The sequence below is a fragment of the Callospermophilus lateralis genome, chromosome 6, assembly GCF_048772815.1.
Source record: "Callospermophilus lateralis isolate mCalLat2 chromosome 6, mCalLat2.hap1, whole genome shotgun sequence".
Lineage (NCBI taxonomy): Eukaryota > Metazoa > Chordata > Mammalia > Rodentia > Sciuridae > Callospermophilus > Callospermophilus lateralis.
The window spans coordinates 111982168-111997858 of record NC_135310.1 but is presented as its reverse complement, the minus strand read 5'-3'; the positions used below and the strand labels follow the sequence as shown (position 1 = coordinate 111997858).

Sequence of the window (15691 nt, the reverse complement as noted above, 5' to 3'; positions counted from 1 at the left end):
ATCTAAGGAAAGACTGCCACAGACATGCACTGTTTGAATTATGGAAGAGTAGTGTATTTCAGTCTTAAGAAATAAAAGTCTTAGGGCCTGGGATGTAGTTCAGTGGTAGAGCATTTGCCTAGTATGTGTGAGGCCCTAGGTTCTATCTTCAATACTGCCCAAAAAATAAGTGAAACAAAGACTGAGTGGTGGCAGGTGCAGTGGTACATGCCTATAATCCCACTTGGGTGGCTGAGGCAGGAGGATCACAAGTTTAAGACCAACTGGGGTAACTTGCAAGACCCTGTCTCAAAATTTAAAAATAAAACAAAAAATTAAAAATAAATAAAAAATAAAAAGTTCTGGGTATACAGCTCAGTGGTAGAGTCCCCCTGAATTCAATCCCCAGTACCATTAAAAAAAAAAAAAAAAAAAAAAAAAAAGACCTAGTGGTTGAATTACACTCTCTTACTATTTCCTTTCTCTCTCTCTCTCTCTCTCTCTCTCTCTCTCTCTCTCTCTCATTTCCTCCCTCTCTCTCTTTTTTTTCTCTCTTTTTAAAGTGGACAATGAATTTGAAACAGTTGCCACTCAGCTCCTAAAGAGGACCCAAGCTATGCTTAACAAATACAGATGCCTGCTCCTAGAAGACGCCATGGTAAAAGTTGTGCTATCAAGCACATTTGTTTTTACAGCTCCACAGGTCACAGCTACTAAATCAGAAAATGTTCAAGGAATTACATTTTCAAAACATAGTTTAAAAAACATGGGTATTTAAGATTGTAGAAAAATTCACACTTACCCATTAATACAAATGACAACATCCAATATTTGCTGAACTATACATGGTGGATCAGTACCATTTTCTTGTTTAACAAATAAGGAGTCATTATGTTACGTGAAATAAGTCATGCACAGAAAAACAAGTACTGCGTGGTCCCACTCATATGTGGAATCTAAAAAAGTTGATCTCAGAGCTAAGTTGAGAGTAGAATGGTAGATACCAGAGGCTAGTGAGAATAGTGGGGAAGAAGACAGGGGAAAAGTTGATACATGGGTTCTAAGTTGCAATGAAGAGTATGAAATTCTAGTGTGCTGTTGTATAGTAGGGTGACTAAGAGTGATTACATGCTATATATCTCACAAAGCTAAAAGAGCGGTGTGCAGTGGCACACACCTATGATCCCAGCTACCTTGGAGACTGAGGCATTTTAGCAAGACCTGTCTCTAAATAATAAATAATTAGGGCTGGGATGTGAAGTTTAGTGCACCTGGGTTCAGTCTCCAGTGCCACAAAAAGAGGGAAGAAAATCGAGAATAAAGGATTTTTGAGTATTTTCACCAGAAAGAAGAGATAAATGTTTAAAGAGATAATATTTAATGTGATCACACAATGTATGTATATATTAAGACATCACATAGATTTCAATTAACATGTGATTTTTATTTATGTATCAGTTAAAAATTAATTTGTTTAATTACCAGAAATACAGCTTTGGTAAAGTAACTCCCCCAAGATCACATAGATAGTAAGTTTGCAGAATCATGAGCAGAAGCTGGGCGCAGTGGCATATGCCTGTAATCCCAGCAACTCTGGGGGCTGAGGCAGGAGGATCATGAGTTCAAAGCCAGCCTCAGCAACTTAGCAAGGCCCTAAGCAGCTTAGAAAAACCTTGTCTCAAATTAAAATATTTTTTTAAAAGCGGGGCTTGGGGATGTGGCTTAGAGGTTAAGCATCCTGAGTTCAATTCCCAGTACAAAAAAAACAAAAACAAAAACAGTCATGAGCAGAGCTCAGGCACAGACCAGGACTGTTTCAGAGCAGTCCCTACTCTGCTGCTGTCCACACTCTGCTGCTGTCCACTGCCTTTCACCAATCCAGAGATGTAGGAGGAGGACTAGAAGCACCTGTAGTGACAATTGTTCAGAATAACATTTGGAAAGATTAACTGATGACAAGATGTTAAAATTAGTTTTGTTTTGTTTTAATTTTTTTTTACTACCTTTATTTTGTTTATTTTTATGTGGTGCAGGGATCAAACCCAATGCCTCATGCATGCTAGGCAAGCGCTCTACCACTGAGACACAGCCCCGTCCCTGGTTTTGTTTTTAAGAGATCAGTAACATGCCACAAAGTTCATATTTTAATTTAAAGTGTACACTTGATAGATTTCAATGTATTCACAAAGTTGTGCGACCATCACCACTATCTAATTCCAGAATATTTTCATACCCCAAATGGAAGCTTTTAAATTTAGTTATGAAGCACCAGTTAATTGGAGAAAGGAATAAGACATTTAGGAGCCCAGGGTCAAATGGGACAAATGTCTGGCACTTGTAGACCGTGGTAAGAAATATTGGTGTACGGGCTGGGGATGTGACTCAAGCAGTAGCGCGCTCGCCTGGCATGCGTGCAGCCTGGGTTCAATCCTCAGCACCACATACAGACAAAGATGTTGTGTCCGCCGATAACTAAAAAATAAATATTTTTTTAAAAAAAAGAAAGAAATACTGGTGTACAAGTAAGGGAGGGTTACTGCCATGGTAGCCTATAATCCCACTACTGGGGAGACTGAGGTAGGAGTATCCCAAGTTCAAGGCCAGCCTGGGCAACCTAGCCAGACCTGCCCAAAAAAATTGTACTACCAATGTCTAAAATAGTTGTTCTCATTGACAACCATTTCTGAAATAAAACTCTTTGACACATCAAAAAGAGTAGCTCTAGGGCTGGAGTTGTGGCTCAGTGGTAGAGTGTGAGGTAACATGTGTGAAGCACTGGGTTCGATCTTCAGCGCCGCATATAAATAAATAAAAGTCCATTGACAACTAAAAAAAAAAGGGCATATATATATATATATATATATATATATATATATATATGCCACCAGCTCTATAATTTGTGAGAAAGGGAATACTTATTTGGTTTAATTATCTTATTTATGCCAAAATATGTTAAGATTTGATTTTGAATATCCAAAGCCTTAATAAAAAGGAAAGCCTTCATAAAAACACAAAGCATAACAATATAAAGTAAAAGGTCATTCTAATGAGAAGATTTCTAAGACACATTATTAAGTTAGAGTAAGAAAAGAAAGGTACAGAACAGCATTGCTATCATTTGGTGCAAAAATAAATATATGCTGTGTGTGCCTGAACTATATCTGGAAGAATATTTTTATTTTTAAATGTGTTCTATGGAATTTGGTTTTTTGTTTTTTTTTTGGTACTGGGGATTGAACTCAGGGGCACTCAACCACTGAGCCACATCTCAAGCCCTGTTTTGTTTTTATTTAGAGACAGGGCCTCACTGAGTTGCTTAGCACCTTGCCATTGCTAAGGCTGGCTTTGAACTTTCGATGCTCCTGTCTCAGCCTCCCAAGCTGCTGGGATTACAGGCATGCACCACCATGTCCAGCCTAGAAGAATATTTTAAACTGCTGGGCAATTGATATTTCCAGGGAGAGGTACTTGGTTGTGGTGGGTATGCAGGGGAAACAAAGAAGGAAGGATTATTTTTTATATGCCCTGTAGCATCTTTTGAACTTTGTACCAGTGTGTCAATTACCTTTCCTTAAAAAAAAAAAAAAAAAAATTCTAGCTGGGCACAGTGGCACATGCCTGTAATCCCAGTGGCTTGGATGGCTGAGGCAGGAGGATCAAAAGTTCAAAGCCAACCTCAGCAACTTAGAGAGGCTCTAAACAATTTAGTGAGGCTCTAAGCAACTTAGTGAGACCCTGACTCAAAATTTAAAAATTAAGAAAAGGGCTGGGAATGTGGCTCAATGGTTAAGTGCCCCTGGGTTCAATCGCTGGTAACAAAAAAATTCAGTGTTAAAAAAATTCATCCTATGTGACCAGGGCATGACCAGAACCTAAACACACAATTCTCATTTCTGATTGTTTCATTTGTTCCAAAGATGCAGTGAGTTGTTTGCACTTCATAAAAGGCCTCTAAAATGACTGACTTATCTCATTTTCAGCGGATCAATCCCTCTGCTGAAATGGTGATGATTGATAGAATGTTCAACCAGGAGGAAAGAGCTTCCCTATCCCGGGACAAACGTCTGGCACTTGTAGACCCTGGTAAGAAACGTTGGTGTACAAGTAGGGGAGGGTTACTGCCATGGTCCAGGGACCTAAGAGTCTTTGGGGAATCTGTGTGGATGACCTCTGGGTAAGTCCAGAAGGTATGAATTCTGGGAAGGAAAAAAGAAAAAACAGAACTGAGAGACATATGAATCCTCTTTTTTTTTAATACCTGTATTTTTTTATTATTTATTTTTATGTGGTGCTGAGGATTGAACCTAGTGCCTCACACGCACTAGGCAAGTGCTGTACCACTGAGCCACAATCTCAGCCCCATATATGAATATTCTTAGAAGTCTCTATTCTACGGAATTCAGATTGGAATTCTACATTTAGTTAAATGAGTCTTTTTTTTTTTTTTTTTTGGATACTGGTGATTGAACCCAGGGGTACTTAACCACTGAATTATATCCCTTTTTTGTTTTATTTTTGAGACAGGATCCTTTTTATTTTGAGACAGTCTCCCTAAGGTGCCAAAGCTGGACTGGTACTTACAATCATCTTGCCTCAGCCTCCTGAGCCACTGGGATTACAGGCTGCATTACTGCACCCTGCTAATTGAATGCATATTAGATTTGTTCCATATTCTGCCTTTTGAAAATGAGTCTGGAGCCAGGCATAGTAGCACAAACCTCTAATCCCAGATACTTAGGCAGTTGAGGCAAGAGGATCCCAAGTTCAAGGCCAGCCTCAGCAATTAGCCAGACTCTGTCTCAAAATAAATGAAAAACTATCCCAGTGACTCAGGAGGTTAAAACAGGAGGACCACAATTTCAAGGTCAGCCTTAGCCATTTAGTGAGGTCCTAAGCATCTTAGTGAAACCCTGTCTCAAAATATAAAACCAAAAGGATATAGTTCAGCAGCAAAACGCCCCTGGGTTAATCCCCAGTACCAAAAAAGAAAAAGAAAGAAAGAAAAGAAACTAAAAACAAAGATGTTGACGATGTAGCTCAGTGGTAGATTCCTTGTCTAGCATATGCAAGGTCTTGGGTTCAATTCCCAATACCACTAAAAATAATTTTTAAAAGAATAGTAATGAGTTCTGGGCTGGGAGCGTAACTCTGTGGTAAAACACAGGCTTGGTATGCAGGAGGCCAACACCAAAAAAGAAAGAGTTCTCTTTATTTTTTTCTAACTTCTAAAATTTTGTTTTGTTTTTGTTTGGTTTGGTTTTTTGAGACAGGCTCTCACTATGTTACATAGGCTAGTCTTGAACTTCTATGCTGAAGGAATCCTCCCATATCAGCCTCCCAAGTAACTAGGAGTACAGGCTAAATACTTTTAAATCAAATAACACTGTGATAATACACAGAATGTAAATTTTACCTTTATAATACCACCTATAAAAGAGATGTTTTAGTTCTTTGCTGTTCTTCTAGTTCTGGTTCCCATTTGCATTCTTTATATATAGTTATAACCATTTGTCTTATGCTAGATATTATTTTGTATTCTATATTTTTTCATTTAACACATCTGAAGTTTTATCATGTTATCATTTCAAAAATAATTTTTAATACATTTGAAGACATTAGCATAATGCATTTCCCCTGCTGTTAGACTGTTATCTTCCTATGGCTTTCATTCCACTGATGTCTTTCTGATACTTACATATTAAGGTTCTGCCTTGGGTTTGATGTGACTCAAGAATATTTTACAAATAGAATATATGATCCTCACACTCACACTAATGGGAAAGTCTGAAAGAAACATTATGAACCTAGCAAGAGCCAAAAAGGAAAAGAATAATATAGTATATATTTCTGTCCCTTTTTCTTAGAACTTGATGTCTCCTATTGCCTTTTGGTGAATTTGGCTTGTTCATAAACCCTCATACTTTGTCATAGGACCCTGTCATGAGCACCACTTGTGCTGGACCGTGTTTCCTTGTCTCCTGTGTGGTGTCTGCACAGCCAGTCTTTGTTGGTAGAATCAACTTTTTAGATTTCAAACTACATTCCCTGGATCTCATATTTTGGGCTTCAGTGAACAATTCATGTTCATCGTATACATACTCTTTGTGGTTTTGTAGATGTCATCAAAGCCCTACTTCAGTTTCGTTACTTCCAGAGTTAACACTTTTTGTTTCCTTCCCACCACCAGCTGTACTATTGACACACCAAGTCCTCATTTGTCTTGCCACCCACTGGCTCCTCCAGCCTTGCACAGTTCCGTGCTCACCCACAGACACAGTTCCTCCCCATCCCACTGTTCTTCTAAGCAGATACCATTTTGGATGTGTGTTAGCTATTCATTTGTGATCTTCAAAGTAATTGGTCCCTCATATGTGATCAGAGGGACTGAAGTCCATCCCCTTCCTCACAAAGCCCCATCAGGAAGAAACCAAGCTGATACCAACAAGAAATTTCTGATTTCAGACTGTTTCAAAGCATTCATTAGCAGAAAGCTAATTTAAAACATTGAGAGGTGCTGGCTCAGGGGGACAATGCATGCTTAGCGTACACCAGGCTTGGGTCTCCTCCCGAGTATGGTAAAAAGATGATAACAACGGGGCTGGGGACCATAACTCAGTTTAAAGCACTAGCCTGGCATGTGTGAGGCCCTGAGTTCAATCCCCAGCACCACAAAAACAAACAAACAAATCCTATTAAATTATGCGTATATCTTTGAAATAATAATAATAATGCCACCAAGAAATCTGGATCTAATGGAGCTTTCTGCCCATCAGATTTTCCCATTGATCTCAAGCAGCTGCCTTTTCAAAGAGGCTAGGCTTCCTTCGTGGAATCTGTGACTTCAGAGCCTTGTTACCTTTTTAGGATGCCCTGTCAGTACCACATTGTGCTGAAACATTGACTCAGGGTGGGGCGGGGCTGAGTGGTACAGTCAGGGTCGCCCTCAGCACCCGACCACTGGAGTTGGCTACCTATTCCTTGATCTTCCACTCACTCATTAATGTTCTTTCCATCCCCATTTCCAGAGGGGTTTCAGGCCGATTTCTGTTGTTCCTTCAAACTTGATAAAGCTGCTCATGAGACACAGTTTGGCAGGAATGACCAGCATGGCAGTAAAACAACCAGTTCTCTACATCTGGCAGCCAAGGCCCAAAGCAGAGACCGAGCCAAAGCAGGCGTGACCGAACCAACGAATCATGACCAATTTCATCTAGTGCCTAATCACATCGTGGTCTCTGCAGAGGGAAACATTTCTAAAAAAACGGAATGCCTCGGCAGAGCCCTGAAATTTGACAAAGTGGGCTTAGTTCAATACCGGAGCTCGTCTGAAGAGAAAGGCAACCGGAGAGACCCCATGAAGACCAGTGAGTGCTCTCCGGGCCCTGAAGGCCACCGAAAAACCTTGTCCAGACCAGATCATGGTACTGAGAACAAACTCTCCGGTATCCTAGTAGACTCCCACTTGGAGATGTCATGTAACGATTCCTTCCAGGACAAAACTCGGAGGAATTCTCCAAAGAATGAAGTTTTACACACAGACATCATGAAAGGGTCAGGTGAACCCCAGCAAGATCTCCAGCTCACCAAGAGTTTAGAAACAACATTTAAGAACATCTTGGAACTCAAGAAGGCTGGGCGGCAACCGCAGAGTGACCCCACGGTTAGCGGCTCTGTTGAATTAGATTTCCCCAACTTTTCTCCAATGGCTTCGCAGGAAAACTGCCTAGAAAAGTTTATCCCGGACCACAGTGAAGGCGTTGTAGAAACGGACTCCATTTTAGAAGCAGCTGTAAATAGTATCCTAGAGTGTTAATAGCAGCAGTCCCTCCCCAGCCCCCAGCCCTTGCCCCGGACAAGTTACATTTTCTCCTGGCAAAAGCAAATGGAAACGGTCTCCTGTCTCCAGCCTGCTTGGTCTTTCATCATAGGTTATTCTTTTTAATCTCAGTCCTGTTCTTTGTTTAAGAGCAATACTTGTCGTGGTTACAGGGAGATCCTTTAGTAAAATTCATCCTTGTTAGAGAGCAGTCTGGTAGGCCCTACACATTTCAAGTGTTATGAAAGTGCTTATGGTCATTTTTTGTTTGTTTTACTTTTTCTTTTAACACTGTCTCTCCATGAGCCCACAGTACACTTGACCCTGAGTAAAGTTTTGACAATCATAAGTCATTTGAAAAGAACAGACTTATTAAAGAAAATCAAACAGGACTGATAGAAGCTACTTTTTAAAGAATATCTCACTGCAGCTCCAAATTAGTGTTTTTTCTGTTTTGTTTTTGTTTTGCGGGGGTATTATTCGGGGAAGATCACCTCGTTCCTCCCCGCTCAGCCCTCTCTGAGCAGTAAGTTGCTGACTGCTCTGCCAAGGACTCTACAGCCCTGGTGTCAGAAGTCAGTAGCACATAAGCAGGGCATTTGCAGGCTTCCCTGTTGATCATTCAAGTGCTTTTCCAATGCTCCTGGAGCAAAACCTCATGCTGTTCAGCATATCCATGTCAAATTTCATCTAGGGAATGCTCTGTTCTTAGTTGTAATAGCATGACTTGAAATAATTTCACCAGGCTGAATAAAGGAAAATGGAAACCAGTTAAGTGGCACAGTGTACAGGGGAGGCCGGGATAGAGCCATGAGGATTATAATATGTATATATGTAAAAGCATATATATGTTAACTATGAAAAAAAACAGAGTTTTGCATTTTATAATTGGGTATAGTCAACATACAATGTATGTTTTGTTTGTTGCTGGGTTTGGTTTTATTTAACCTCTCTGTGTACCCTCTCCCACAACAAATAGCCAAGCATCAAAAGCACTTTCATTTGAAAACTAAGTTGCAATTTTTCAGTTCATACTTTAAGGGGACTTTGGCCTTGTTTCTGCTTCTTGTTGTCTGAGAACAGTAGTCACTCCTGTCAGCAATCATTACCAAAACACAGACAAACCAAAGGTAACCAGCCAGCCCATCACTGAAAGGAAAGAGCTGAGACACAGGATTCCCACTTGAGAGCCAAAGGGTATGCCCTGTCATAGTTTGTGTTTGGCCTGTGTTCATATCAGTGAACATGACTTATTGCTTTATTTATTTATATTTCTTTTCAGGGAGCATTCCCCATTTTCCTTTCTTGTATAGCTATCCCAGATCATCCCATTTCTGTTGTTTCTTTCATTTTCCATGTCATTGTAACCACCAATGGGAAGGCTACACACTGGTAGGTTATATGCATTCTTCTCTCACAGGGCATGCACATGTATCTGAGCTGTTGGGATCCAAGGTCATTTTGGTTTCAGTGTGTGCACACTTGCTTACTTATTCTGCTCATCTCCTTGTCCATAGAGATGTACCCATTGGTCTCCACTCTAACATATTCCCAGAGTGGGGATGATCCCCATTGTCATCATGTTGGGCATTTCTTTTGCAGATTGGCCTGCAATGGAAAAGAAGGCTTCTGATCATTCAGTACACAGCAACAGAAGACCTATATCTTCCCTGCCCCTCTGTCCCTCCTTACAAAGAAATCCCATGAGATACCCAGTCTGCATAAGAGCAAAGTACCTTCTCCCTACCCCCAAGCCCTGGCCAATTGAAATAGGAAAATGTGGGCCATCTAGGGTTTCCATTTTTTCCTTATTTGTGCCAATGTCCAAGTTGCAGATTTCCCCTTCTTACTGTATTGTAACATGTTAGAAAGATAAGTTGGTATTGCCAGTTGGACCTTTCTGTTTGGGCAGCCCTGGGTTAACAGCCCACCCTGAACCCATAATTTCAAAGGCTCTTCTTCTGTTAGGGCTCACACTCCCCTAATTCAAGATGGTCCCTCCTGATCAAATTCTTCTCATTGTGGAACTTTATACCTGGAAGCCTTCATGTGGGCTGCTAATGAATTACATTAATTACTGCGAATCAGTGGAATTCTTAAGAGATAAGCTTCATGTACATTCGTCACCTCTCTTTCTGCCCTCTCCTGCCCTCCTACCCCACTTCAAGCTTTTCTATATGCCATCTTCAAGGGTTTTTAAGCCCTAATACTTGTCAGCAAATGGAGAGCCTAATTTACCAAAATGAAACTTGTAAATTTTTGTGTCCTTGTATGTAAATTTACTTTTTATGGAGGAAAGATTCTAGATAATGACAAATGAAGATTACAAAATGTATTTTACTCCTGTGATTAGGTTACGTGCACATGGGTCATGACTCGCATGTCGAGCCCCTCTGGCGAAGGATAAGAGAGCTCAGCCTTGGACGCCAACATTCAGTTGTTCAGGTTCATTAGTCAAAGTTAAGTTTTAGAACTACTTGTACTCAGTAACAAAAATCATTTTCTTTTCTTTTTTTTCTGTTTGTTGTTGTGAAAAAAGTGTGAATTTGTTATTACGCATTTGATTTTCTGTGTCCTTAAGTACTGCCTAAAGATAAAGCAAATTTTAAACTGGCAATTACGAGAAAGAACTATTTTAGCTCTGAAGAATTTAGTAGACTCTGTTAGATTAGGGAGGCCTTACAGACTGACTTGACCTAAAGAGGACGCGTCACTCGCTGTCAGTGTGGTGTGGCTTTATTTGCTTAAATACCTTCATTTGTATAGTATGTCTCACTTGAAATTGCTTTGTATACATTTTGTAAAAATATTTATAAAATGTTTTGTAAAAAAAAGTATAACAAATTGCAGTTTATTTTGTTATGTTGGATAAATACTGTTAAAAGAAACCAGTCAGTAACTATATTGTTAATCCATGGTTAGGAAATGTTTAGTTGGAGATTACAAAATGAAACAACCATTGCAATACAGCCAAAGATTTGGGAAAATGTGCAACTGTGATTGTCTTGATTTTGCAAAGAGGAAAGGCTGCTTTCCACCCAAAAAAGGGTAAGTATTCAGTGGGAGTTCTATTTCAATATTACCATTCCCAAAAATGTAATCTAACCAGCTGAGGAGACAAGATTTGACTTGATTGGCCTTTCCAAACAGTGACAAATGAAAGAAACAAAGTTGGTCAGTGAGGAATTTTAGTCACAAATGTATGAGGCCTCCATCCCTAGTCCCATCACTTGGATCCTTAGTAAGAAAGGGAAAATGGGGGTCATTTGAAAAGTTACATAAGTGAATCATATTCTGCAGGAAGTTTTCTTTAATCTTTGTTTGTTTCTACAAAGACAACAAGAAAGCTAAAGGATAAAGGAAAATATTTTACATAGACTTATTCCAGAATTAATGTTTCTCTTTGGATTCCCATATTTGACCAAGATGTATGGAGAAATACCTCTGTAACCACATCTGTAAAATCAGCCCCAAGAGATCCATTTGTGACTTCCTACCTTCACAAGTGTGACTCAACCCAAAGTGTTTATTGGGGAAACTTCCAGAGGGTAAAATGTGTTTTAGGAAGGAAATTTTTTCTTTTGAGATCCACAATTTATACTTGCACTCCTTTATAGTCTAACTGCTTCTCCTTACCCTAATAGTGGTTGAAAAATCAAGATTCTGTAGTAATTAATGTAAACTAGATGTCATTCTCATAATACTGATAGAAGTTAAAATAATTATATCAGTGGATGAATGGATCCTTTGATGTCATTTGCAGTGTTGCCCTGAGATCACACTTTTCTTCTTGCAAAGGATAAATGTCTGTCCAGCAGGACTTCTTGCCCTGTTCAGGCCACTTGCAATGGAAATGCCCGAGAAATGGAGTTAGAAGGAAGGACTACCTGGCTGCCTGGGTTAGAATCAAGGTCTCTGCATTCCCCACGGGGCATGCACAGAGCAAAGACCAGACATCTTCTCTTAGAACAATGAAAACCCTCAGCCCTGTGTATAGGAGGTCATGTTCCAGGAAAGGGGGCCTAGCTGACACAGAAAAAGCAGTCTGTGGGTTATTGGGGGAAATGTAAGGGAAAAGAAAGAAACCCCCATAGCTGGGGGCACTGAAACAGCATTGCTCAGATTAAGTTCTAGCTGTGCTATCTTCAAGAGGCTAGGACCTGGGCTGTATGGTCTGGCTTGACTCAGCCTCATGTGTCCTCTTCAGCATAGAGAAGACCTCTTGGAATCCAGCATTGACTAGACTACCAAACCGTTCCTGAGGAGTTGACTTTGTGACAAGCACTGTGCTAGACTTTGGGATAGGTGGACAATACAGGAGTGATTTCTTCTCTCAAGGAGCCCACAGTCTTGCCAGGCATGGTGGTACACACCTGTAATCCCAGACAGAGGCCCTGGAAGCTGAGGCAGGAGGACCACAAGCTCAAAACCAGCCTCAGCAACTTAGTGAGGTCTTAAGCAACTTTGCAAGACCCTGTCTCAAAAAATAAAAAGTGCTGGGGATATGGTTCAGTGGTTAAGAACCCATAGTCTAGGGTCTGGGATTGTGGCTCAGTGGTAGAACGCTCGCCTAGCACATGCGAGGCCCTGGGTTCGATCCTCAGAATAAGTGAAATAAAGATAGTGTGACCAACTACAACTAAAAATAAATAAATAAACATTAAAAAGAAGAAGAAGAAACCTTAGTCTTGATAGGGAAGAACAAATACACAAGTACTTTTGAGAACTGCCTAGAGTCCAGGAGAGAGGAAAATGGGATGTTGAAACTCCTTCTGAACTGTCACTTGGTAGAGAGCTGCCATCTATTTCCATGCTCTGGCTCTTCAGAGTTATGTCTGAGAAAAAAGTATGATACTTTCTACAGGAATGAAAAGAATGGATTTTTGTCATTATAATGTTAAATATGCAGAGATCTGATTCAGCATACATACAATTAGTAGGAGCACATTCAGATTATGAAGTGGATTCTTACTTGCCTAGCATGAAGGAGGCCCTGGGTTCCATTCCTAGCATGGTGCTCGCCTGCGTGTGCATACTCACTCACTCACACACACACTGAATTGTGTAAATATAAATAGCCTGTCCACATTGCTGCAGGTGAAAGACCTTTATGAGAAACCCTGATCTGCATTCCTCTGGAGCATGTGCTGGTGTTGCATGGCCTTTGAAAACACTTGTGAAGGTTCAAGATCCTTGGGGGAAAAATCACTTCTTTTCAAGGTCAGAGAAAAGCAGTGCAACTCAAGGGACAGGAAGTGCAGCAGGAATGGGTTCCAGTACCTCATCTAACACATAATCAAATACACCTTTCTATAAGTTACTCTTAATCTAAGTTGCTTTGCTTGTAAAGTAAGAAGATTCATCCTGGCCCTCTACTTATGGGTAAGAAATAACGTTCCATTGTCCCTGAAATAATTCAGAAAAGGTTTGGTGTTTTCTGTATGGCTTTTGGTCCTTCCTGATATGCACTATATTTCTTAAGCTCATTTTCTTTATCTATCTTCAACCCTCAAAAGACTGCTGCCCTCACCTCTTATCTCCCATTTCTTTCCACTTAAGCATGTTTTTCATCAAGATCAAAAGCTGTTTTTCACGTTGTCTTCCCCAACTCCAGGTTTATCTGTTCATCTCTCCTTCCTTCTGTCTAATAACCCCTTGCCACTCTGCAGATGCCCAAGCTGCTCCCTGAGGCAGGAGAACTGCACTTTGAAGGCCACCCTCAACAACTTGGGGAGGCCCTATTCAACTTAGCAAAAAACCTGTCTCAAAGTAAAAAATAAAAAGGACTGGGGATGAGTCTCAATGGTTAAGTGCCTCTGAGTTGAATTCCCAGTATCAAAAACAAAAAGACTGCAAGGAGAGTTATAATCCAAGAAAGAAAATTGGGGCAGAAAAGAACCTGCAGATGGTTCCCCATTTAGGGTATGTCAGGGGTGGCAGTTTTGCCTGTTTGAGAAGGCATTGCTTAACTATCTCAAGTTTAAAAAAAAAAAAAAAAAAAAAAAAAAAGGATTCCAAATAATCCAGAAATGCAGCAATACTGAAATAATTTACTCAGAGATATTAGGAAACGAATCCCTGGAGTTAAATAACTACAAAATACTGGTCCTAAAGAGTAAAAACGCTGGGTGTGGTGGTACATGTCTATAATTCCAGCAACTGGGGAGGCTAAGGCAGAAGGATTGCGAGTTTTGAGGCCAGTCTCAGCAAGTTAATGAGACCCTGTCTCAAAATAAAAATAAAAAAGACTGGGGATGTAGCTCAGTAAAGCACCTCTGGGTTCAATTCCCAGTACAAGGTGGGGAAAAAGTCTAAAAACATCATCACTGGGTATGGTAGGTGCACCTGTAATCCCAACTATTCTGGAGGCTAAAGCAGGAGAATCCCAAGTCAAGGTCAGCCTGGGCAATTTAGCAATTTCTCAAAAAAAAAAAAAAAATTTTTTTTTTTTTTTCAAAAAGGGCTGGGAATGGGGGCTGGGGCTATAGCTCAGTGGCAGAATGCTTGCCTAACATGTGTGAGGCACTGGGTTCAATCTTCAGCAGTACCACATTAAAAAATAAATAAAAAGTTTTTCATCCATCTACAACAACAACAACAAATGTTTTTAAAAAAGGAGTGGGAGTGAGGCTTAGTGGTAGAAGGCTTGTCTAACATACATGAAGCCCTGAGTTCCACCCAAGTACTACAGAAAATAAACAAAAACATAGCCAAGTGATTTCTAAATCTGAAGAATATAATTACTCAACAAGCTTTATCATTCATATGTGATAAACAAAAAGCATACAACAAAATCATGGCTTCCCCTCCATTCTAGATTCAATTCCCACTTCCCCAAATAACAAATAACTTCTATCGGCTCCACTGTATATTGTTCTAAAAGTGTTACATACCAATATAAATAAAAACAAAAAAACCTGGAAAGATTCTGTTCTACCCTATTCTGTATCTCAAGTTTTATAACCAATTATCTGGGACTATTATAGTCAGGTTTCTTTGGCTGTAAGCAACAGAAACCAATTTTGATGATTAGCATAAGGGATTTTATAGGGAAGATAAAGATTGAAAAGAAGGTAGAAGAAACACCAAAAGGTCCTGGTAGGTGGAAATCCTTAAAAAGTCTTTTCCAGAACCTCCTACTTTGTTCTATAATCACTTTGCCCAAGATTCAAAATCTGGGGCTGGGATTTGTGGCTCAGTGGTAGAGCACTTGTCTAGCACATGTGAGGCCCTGGGTTTGAATGCTCAGCACCACATAAAAATAAATAAAATAAAGGTATTGTTTCCAACAACTTCCAAAAAATAAAAAATGTTTAAAAAAAGATTCAAAATCCCAGAGAAGTCTCATACCCCATTCTGGTAAAGTGAAAAAGTTTTAAAAATCTTGCACTGACCCTTTAAAACTTAAGTATTGAGAGGACAAACATTTGGATTTGATATCCCCCACCACTGCCAAGATTGTACTCAGTAAGAGAGAGAAACCATTTCACAAAAGGAATGGGATACTGTTGGAAATGAGAATGGATGTTGGCAAGCCAAAAGGGTAAAAAACAACTACATCATCTGCCACAATTTATTTAGCCATTCTCTAACAATGAACAACTGAAGCAGCTAGAAGAGAACAAAGCCTATGAGGATAGACTAAAAAGAGTTAAGACTTTATTTTATTTTTTCTTTTGTGGTGCTGGGGATCTAACTCAGGGCCTTGCACACGTTACAGGAGTGCTGTCCCACGGAGCTACATCCCAGCCCCAAGAGTAAGGTGCTTAAGGCTGTGGGAAGCCATGCTACATCCATTCATTAACTTCTTAAGGGGAAAAACCTTCCATCTCCCCAGTGCTAAGACACACAGTCAATGCTCAATAAACACAAATGCATTTAGTGAATGACTTTTCC

The 15691-nt window shown here is 40.0% G+C and overlaps 1 protein-coding gene across 4 annotated transcripts in view; it reads left to right on the top strand.

The window, feature by feature from the left end:
- Bicral (BICRA like chromatin remodeling complex associated protein) overlaps positions 1 to 10762 on the top strand; it is an 80128-nt gene extending 69366 nt beyond the window's left edge. For 3 of the 4 annotated variants that reach the window (XM_076858724.1, XM_076858725.1, XM_076858722.1), the window contains exons 10-12: positions 543 to 643; positions 3960 to 4062; positions 7005 to 10762. In XM_076858724.1, coding sequence (XP_076714839.1) covers positions 543 to 643; positions 3960 to 4062; positions 7005 to 7792 — 992 coding nt within the window. In that variant the 3' untranslated portion in view covers positions 7793 to 10762. The remainder of the gene's footprint in view (positions 1 to 542; positions 644 to 3959; positions 4063 to 7004) is intronic. The other variant, XM_076858723.1, reaches the window with a different exon arrangement.
- The last annotated feature ends 4929 nt before the right edge of the window (positions 10763 to 15691 follow it).